The 8,941-nt window shown below is 43.3% G+C and overlaps 1 protein-coding gene across 1 annotated transcript; it reads right to left on the bottom strand.

The window, feature by feature from the left end:
- Positions 1–596: 596 nt before the first annotated feature.
- Positions 597–8,108, bottom strand: LOC119365287 (MAR-binding filament-like protein 1). Its single transcript, XM_037630908.1, has 3 exons — positions 7,561–8,108; positions 3,429–3,634; positions 597–2,641 (listed from the first exon to the last, which is right to left on the bottom strand). The coding sequence occupies exons 1-3, from the start codon at positions 7,826–7,828 to the stop codon at positions 881–883; spliced, it is 2,235 nt and encodes a 744-aa protein (XP_037486805.1). The 5' UTR covers positions 7,829–8,108; the 3' UTR covers positions 597–880.
- Positions 8,109–8,941: the final 833 nt, after the last annotated feature.

The raw sequence follows: 8,941 nt of genomic DNA, 5'->3' as shown, positions 1-8,941 counted from the left end.
GCAAAGAAGAGATACAAAAGGAAGTCTTGTGAACCAAAGTAGCAAATTCCTGACAAATGACAACATGTAATCAGGGAAAAGGACAGTGGGACATTAACAATTTAGAAACACATACCTAATTCGGTCAAGGATAATCGACACCAACTATTCTGGTATTTAAGACCAGATTCTGGCAAGATACAGATAAATACTCCCTCTGTAAAGAAATATAAGAGTGTTTAGATCACTAAGTATATAACAATAGGGCATGCAATAAAACAGAGAGAACAGTATGCTAAGACCCAGCATGAAAAATTGAAAATAGTCAGCATGGTTTTCATATATAAGCAGCACAAGACCAAGTTTTTGCAGCACCATATGTTTGGGAGGAATGGGAGGTGAAAGGACAAGATGTCAAGGCATTAATAAACTTCCTCCCGGCATCTCATAATTCGCGCTCGAGTTAAATGAATCAGGAGAATGTAGGTTCATTATAAAAATGCAGAACATGAGACAGACAAGTAAACAGTACCAGAATAGAAGCATGCCTATGTAATTAACGTAATGATGGATAAGCAGATTGCATGTGCGGTTTGAAGTGTTTTAGTAAGAAGATAGGAAGAGTCACCATATTATAATTCATGAAGCACTCGAGACAACAACAACACATCTGCACACAGATTAACATACATTTGCAATTCCCTCACAATCTAGCATATGGATCATGGAAACCAGAAGGGTCTTCTTTTAGAGCTTCAACAAAAAGAGTTGGAGCTACTATAGGGTAGTCTAACATGCTAGCTTTCAAATGTTGGAAGTTAAATAAGAACATTTCTCATAAAGTGCTAAAATGAGAGCAAATGAAAGATAGATGGTCCTAGATCACATGTTCTGGTAATGCTCATGTTGATGGTCTGTCTTTTCTTCTCCTATAAATCTTCTTAGCAGAACGAGGAGGTACAGCATCAGTACTACTGGTATTTGGAACATGATCTTCCGGAGACTGGTTGAAATTTGGTGTTGGGCTTGCTTCCAAAACATCTGTATTCTGTGACCCACTTGCAGTAATCTGCCTCCTCAGATATAACATCTCACCTTTTGCTGTGGCCAATTCCTCTTCAAGCTTTGTACTCCTGATTTCACTATTCTCTCTCTCCATCCCAAGCCTTTTAATAAGATGCTGAGCATCCACCATATTTTTCTGAGCTTCGGCTGTACTTTTCTTTTGCTCCGAAAGAGCCGCTGAAAGAACCTCTTTCTCTTCTTTAATAGCAGAAATCCTGGAAACAGTGCTATCAAGCTTATTAGACAGAAATAATGTACTCTCATTCACCTCATTTAGTGAAAGAGTGGCCTCATCCAAGTCTGCTTGAAGAGCTCTTCTAGCTTCAGATTCCACCTGTGATTGTTTCACCAATGCCTCAAGCTCCCTCTTTAAAGTAGCATTAATCCTTCGTTCTCTAACAAGCTCATCTGTTGTGGACTCTAACTTTTTATATGTATCCAGCAATTCTTTACTAAGTTCATCATGCACTTCTGTAATAGACACCAATTGATTAGAGGTGACTTCAAGATCTTCTTGTGTCTTTTGATGTATCTCCTTCACTGAGGCCAATTCATCTGAAAGAGCTTTAGAAACTGATTCCGCTTCTTCTACTTTCTTAGTCAGAGCCTGTTTCACTTCATTAGACTCATTTGTGAATTCTGAAATCTGGGTTGTCAAGTCATGGTTTGATATATTTACTGCATTAAGCTCTTCGGACAGTTTGAACAACTCATTTCTGGATTCTTTAAGTGCATCTTCAGTGGACTGAACAAGATCCGACATTTTTTTCCGGGTCTCAACTTCATTGAGTAGCATTGTTCTGTTAGCTTCCAATTCACTGTTTAACTCGGCAATTATACTTCTGTCTTCACTAGAGTCACTTAATGCAGTAGAAAGTCGTTCTTCGAGTTGATTGAGCTGACCATCTTTATTGGACAATAGTTCAGAATCGCGAGAGGCCCTCATCTTAGAAGCAGTTTCCAATTCCGTGTACTGTTTCATTAACTCGCTTATTTTTTCCTCGGCATCACTCTTTGCACTGCACAATGTTTGGACATCCTCATTCAATGAATCAATTGAGGATATCTTTGATTTTATATCATTTTTAGCTGCATAAACATACTTCTCCAGTTGCTCCATTCTAGAATTTGCATGTTCCAGGCTCTCTTTAGTCTGATTAAACATCAAGTGCAGGCTCTGGTAGTCTCCTTCCTTGGTTGAAAGTGATGAACTGAGTTCTGTAATGTTTTCCTCCTTGTCATTTACATCTTGGCTAAGCAGATTTACCTTGCCATGTAAAATATCAAGTGTTTCCAACTTGTCCCTCAAATTTTCTTCAAACGCATGTTTGTCTTCCTCTGCTTGTGCAATGCTAATCTCAAGATCATGTATTTCATGTTTAAGCTGTTCAACTAGCTCCTTCTCCTTCATAACTTCCTCATTTAAATTTTTTACAGTTCTCTTAGTTGAGGCCAATCGATCAAGAAGAGAAGCTTCCTCGTCCTGGAACATCCTAGCTTGTTTCTTCTGTGCCACTTGTTCGTCCAATAGCCTTTTCTCATAGTTCTCTCTAAGCAAAGACATCGCTGCCTCATCTTCAGCCAATTTGATCTCCATCTGGGGAAATAGAACATCAGATTTGTTAGTTCATAGTCCTTTACGAATTCAATGTACGTAGACATAGAATTTCAAGAAAGTTTTTGACACATAATCTCTGCACTGTGAAAGCCATTCTAGTATATCTAAAGCAACTCATCTTGGTTTATCAAATATATCCAGGTCATGTTAACAACCAAGACAAAGGGGCAGGAAAATATGCATTCAGAAACATCCCTGTGAAAGTAGTATGTGCATAGTATTAAGGCCCATGGCAAAGAATAGAACATCAGCAAAGTAAACATATAGTATATATTTCATTTGCTGGGATTTCTAAACAATTACTGAAAGCCTTAAACAATACAGAAGGCCACCTGGAATGAGTCTCAAGATGATGAAGCTTATCAAGGCATGCATACCATAGATGCTGAATCAAATTCAGGCACACACAAAAAAGGTACAACAGATATATTTGAAACATTTATCGGACAACAGATCCTGAGCAAAATAATTAAGAAAGGATGATTAACTGTAGGTCATGTCTGACATTTAAGCATGCATCAGGACTTACATGTCAAGTGCTAAATGAAACTGAATACCATGAATGCAGGATAGACACCAAATTTGCCATTAAAGTGATGTGTGCTACTGCGCTACTTTGCAGCAGCAGCAGAAGCATTCAATTGGGTATGTAGCGTACTGATATTCGAGCTAACAGGTTAGTTAACATTTTCTATTTACGTGTATTTGAAATTAGGATGGTGCCGATGCGGATGAGATGGTGACCAAAGGTTTGTAGATGGCATACAGATGAGATGGCTGACTGCAAGGCCTTCTTTTCACGTTGAGTAGTACCAAGAAGCCCAGCCAGAAGCCCAGAAGCAATAACTGCAATTGTATTCAGAAGACTAGCAAGTGGATTCCCTGGAGATGGCCTTTTCACCTCAGGCTGAGGTGGTCCAGCCCTAGTTTCTTCAGGCTGCATTTCCTCAGACATCTGAATGTCCATTTTATCTGTAAGAACAATGCCATAAATTTATCAGGCTTATCAACTCATGGTCAGGTAGTATAACATAAGGAAACTGACTAATAATGGGCAAATCATATTGGCGTGAAAAAGAGTGGGTACATATGGACAAACTTGGCTTTTGTTGCTCTGCTTCTCAAATGGCCAATGCCATGCTACTTTATAACCTTGAAAAAATTAAATGCTCTCCCAAAGAGACGTGACCACACTAAAACATGTGAAACAATCATATCATTAATCAATTCAAAAGTGGCATCATCAATAAAACACAAATAGGCATGCCTTTGTTTTTTTAGTCAATGTACCTCACACCAGAACGCAGGACGTAATAACACATTCCCAGAGGCTTGAGTAACTCCTGGTCTTGTGCACTCATCACATCAAGCTAGGACTTAATAAGGCTATTTTTCTCCCTAGCTTTACAGATACACCGTCCCATAAGTGAATGCATGAAAGCACAGATCAACCTGCTTAATTAAATGTCCCATACCCATTCCCATATAAGGTAATTCTCAATCACCCGTATGAATCCTTTTTTCTCCGTTTTTGGGAGTTTTTTTTGGCCTCTGGCTGAATTAAGAGAGAACACGTGTAATTCTGGGGACCAGGAGGGGTACAACCTGTGTGTGCATCTTGCTGCCAACCATGACTTTGGACACACGTCCTCCGCTTCACTTGATGCAGATACTTTGGTCGGTTTCTAACCTCCTCTCGATTCTCTTCACGTGTCCGGTTCTCTCTCGAAGACTCCGGGCATATCCACGCCGCCCCACCGCTATACGAGCTTATAAAATGGCTCCACCATTGCCCCGTTCCTCCCCAACCGCGGCACCCGCTTCTTCCCAGCTAAACCACCGCCACCCCACTTCCGCCCCCATGTCCATCTCCGCAGCATTGTGGATGGCATCCTGCGCACGGATGCCTCAAGTGGGGTTGGCTGACCTCTTCTCCTGCTCAATGTTGACGGCTGGGGCGAGCCGCCACTACAGCACCTCCCCATCTGCCTACTCCGCTGCTCTTGCCCACATGGATGGCAACGGCAAACATCCCATCCCTGCTGTGTACCAGGCGCCGACATCGGTGGTGAACGGCGGTATGGGAGACAGCAAGCAGTGGCCCGAGCCGGAGACGAGGAAAAGGAGAAGTCGTGGAGGAGAGAAAGAGACGGGGAAGAGCAGAGGTGGTCCTGTGATGCCGACGACTGCCTCTCAATTTTCTTTCGCGCCGTGAATCTCTCGATCAGGCTCTCCCTTCCTGATAGCTCTCTCTCTCTCCCTCTCTCGGTCGGTCGAAAGTGAAGAGAAAGAAGGAAGCGAGCGAGAGGCCCCACAGACGGCAGCGCCTGTCAGCAGACCTCCGTCGTGGCCGGCGCAGGCGCCGCACCCGTAGCCCTACCAGAGGAGCGCCTGGGGTTCTGCTTATGCTCGCTGGCCGGCCACGGCCTCCGGTTCCCACTCCCTGACCTGCGCGGCTCCTCCGCAACGTCGTCCTTTCCACAAGAACACCTGAACTGTGGATGTAGCCGTATACAGACTTCCACAAGGCCTCCTCCCTTGGTGCCTCGACCCATCCCTACCCATGCCGGCCCCTGATGGCCTCCGCCCTCCTCTAGCCGCCTCTCTGCCCCGGTCTGGCCTTCTTCGTTTTTAAGAGAGCCCAGTATGCACGATGCTCCTACTCCAGTTGTCCTGCTGCGTGTAGCTTCCCAGATCAGTAGCTTCCCAGATCAGGGTCTTCCAGTATGCCGCCGGCAACGACGCTGGTACTGAAGCCCGACTCCTCCTGCCCTGGTGCCATTCCCCTTTTTTTTCCTATCCTGTGAGAATTTTATACATTTGCCTGTTGCTATTGCTACATATGATGTATTTTTGCTTCCAAATTTTTTTGCATTTGATTGTCAGTTGATGTGAACTCATTGAAGGTTCGGGTGTAATGTGTAGTCTGAAGACATGGGGTGTTGTTTTGCAACGCATACAATCCAGATTGGCCCTGGGTAATGAATTTGAAATTGTCATATATGAGTTCAGATCTTCCGGTATAATGAACTCTTGGTGTAAAAATCAAAAGGCTTGCTGCATAAATTTAGGTTGCAGCATAAATTTAGATTGGCCATGGATAATCAAACTGTATTCATAATTAAATTGATGTATACACTGACATATGGACATTATCTTCGCTGAAGATGAGCCTGAGACATCAAGCTACAGCTAATGAAGTGAGCATAATGTTGATATTAGTATTCAGGTTATGCATCGCTAAAAAGCTTCTGTAGGTTTAGCTTTGTAGTACCATGGTTGACTTTGTATCATACACTAGCTACTGAAGTAGGATCAGCTTGGTCTTGTGTCATACACTAGCTACTAATGTGTACAAGTGGATTAACATATTCACCACTTATTTTGCTGTGTATAGGTTCAAATAATTATTTTGATAATTTGACCATTTTGCAATGTAATAACTACACCTATTACATCTACAGGAATGCCACAGGCACATAGCTAATGCAAGCAGTACACATTACCTTATACATTATATTTTGTGAGGCTTCCTATTTCGATGTTTCCTTTTGGCCTTCTATTGCAACTTTGAACCTTTTTTGTGTCACAGTAAATGTTATGAGATTGCAGGATAAGGAGCTTGCTATTGTGGTTGTGCTTGCAATAAAAAGAAGTCCTAACTATCCATGTCAGGTATACAGATTTAGACCTTCATGTCGTAATAACAGTTCCTCTCTGTTTAAAATGCATAACCACTTCTATTAAGACCTCACCAAATCTAATTTCTTTCTGTTGCTGTAGTGAGATTTTGCCTGCCATTGATGCCATAACAAATAGTGTAAATGTTGGGTTAAGTCCTCGGTGTTCACTGGCTAGACAGGGAAATCCTTCCATTCTGAAACATGTATTGTGCACTACACACACATATGAGCATCATGACTTTGCTTGGATAGGCTGAACATCAATACATTTGGAATTAATATTTACTGGATCTGCAAGTCTTATTTTACCCCTTGTTGATGTCTACATTTTTGTCGCTTTGACTTTTGGATGCTCTGCCTCGAATCACTGCTGAGCATAGGTATCATTCAGGTGGGTGTGATTTTGTTTTTCTCTTCTCTGTGGACAGTGTAATTTGGAGAAAGCAATAAACTTGATACAATACTATTTCCCACAATTCATACAACTAGTAAACAAAATCCCCCCTAAAAAAGGAAGTAAACAACATATCAATAGAAACAAAGAAAAGGATAAATCAAACAAAAGATAAATAAACATGTAAAAGTTCACAAATTATACGGAAAACAACACACGGTCCTACTAACGAAGGCACGCCGCGCGGGTATCAGCTAGTTAGAACAAGGACAAATGCTCTTTCTGATGCAGAAATGCTTAGTTCATGCCAATTCAATTGGCATTTTCCAAAACTACTACTCCCTCCGTCCAGAATTACTTGTCACAGAACTAAAATAATTCTGGGCGGAGGGAGTATTTGACATGAAATGGATAGCAGAGCATACATTTTATTGTGGAAGCAGCATACCGCATTCAATGTTGCACAAATAACATTTAACAAAACTGAACATAAGAAAAACACTCTCATGAGTGTAAGTCAGCACTATCACCGCCGAGTGATTTGGCCAAACTATTTCGTAACAGGGATGGTTTAGAACATGCAGAGTGGCCATTGGCATACAAGGTTTTGACTTCCTCAGGGCGATGATTAGCCTAGCCAGCTAGCCATTTGCAGGCTTCGGACTAAAGTTTCAGAAAATCTCCAAGGATCCGTGAAGCTTCCAACCTCCAGGGTTATGTGTTCAAGAAACATTTGCATCAGTATTTTTTAGGAGATCCGCGTCAGATTTCAAACTAAGAATCTCATAGATCATCCCCACGCTGAGCAGAGCCCTACTCACCAGTGACGAGATCGACCGCTGAGGGCTGCGCTGCGGAGGTCGCCGCGTCACGGAGGCGCAGGGGCGGGAGCACGGAGATCCCGACCAGGAGCACGGCCCTCCTTCGCGTGGCCGCCGACGATGCCACCACCGACGAGGAGCGGGCGGCGTCGGGCGAGGCAGCGGCTGTGACGGCCCCCCGCGGCGAGCGGGAGAGTAGTGAGAGGCGCCGCGGCGGCGGCGGCGGCTGCGCCGGCGGCGAGACGACGAGGAGGTGGTGGTAGGCCATGCCGTCGCGTCGGCCACCCTAAAACCCTAGGCCAATCCCCAAAATCCCTTCAGCTCTCGCTGCTTGGTCCCTTCCGCTCACTATAGGAGGTTGTGGAGTAATAACTAATAACGACGATCATTTTACTTCATTTTAGTGGCAGCAGCGGAAAATGCTGCGTGGTGGCGTCGCGCGGAAGCGAGGTGGAAGGAGGATGAAGGGAAGCGAATGGGAAGGAGGATGAAAGAGGCTCCGGTTCAGAGGGGTGGTATACTACACTACCGAAACATTAGAGCATCTCTGATAGACGGATGTCTCGTCGCCTGCGTATAGATTAGGATAAAGATCCACCTTCAGACATCCCCCTGTCCTCCTGCAGTTATATACTCCAGCTTATAGTAAGGCTAATTTTATGTCTAAGGTAAGCGTGAGATGATCATAGTAGAATCTTAACTATCAGTATCATAGAAACGTAGATTGTACGAATCAAAAAAGTTAGACTGTATCGTAAAGTCGTTAACAACCTTGGGTGTGAGTGATTATACCTTAAAACGGGCTCAAAAGTGACCAGCATTAAAGTTTTCGACATCATTGAAGGTCCTAATTGTTCTTTTTTCTTTCTCGTTCTTCTCCCTTGTCCTTCTTCTTACTATCTTGTTTATCTTCTTATTACTCATTTTTTGTGTTGGAGGGCAACAATCCATGAGGCCCTAGGGGTGATCAGGTCGACTTAGAGCAGCTCATAGTTGACGTGTGCTCTGATAGGGTCCCTCCCGGGCGTGTAGGGTTTAGGGTCCGCAAAAGACCTCGCCGACGTGTCTTGCGTATATCGCTCCCGAGGAGGCTCCTCCGGCGACTTGTCTTGTGTATCACGATCGACTCCCAAAGGTATATGATGATGTGTTCGTGTGCAAACACACTTTTGATGACTCAGCTGGGGATAATTGTTTCATGAAAATAATGTATCGGATAGCCCTAGTTTTTTCAATCATACATCTAATTACATACAAGAGTTGATGCAAAATAATCTCCATGCTTCAACTTTTTATAATTTTAACAACATGCAACATATGTGTCCCAACCCTCATGCATCGGCAACCCTGCAAATCCATATGATGGTGAACAACATGATGA

The sequence above is a fragment of the Triticum dicoccoides genome, chromosome 1A, assembly GCF_002162155.2.
Source record: "Triticum dicoccoides isolate Atlit2015 ecotype Zavitan chromosome 1A, WEW_v2.0, whole genome shotgun sequence".
NCBI lineage: Eukaryota > Viridiplantae > Streptophyta > Magnoliopsida > Poales > Poaceae > Triticum > Triticum dicoccoides.
This window is presented reverse-complemented; position numbering and strand designations above follow the sequence as displayed.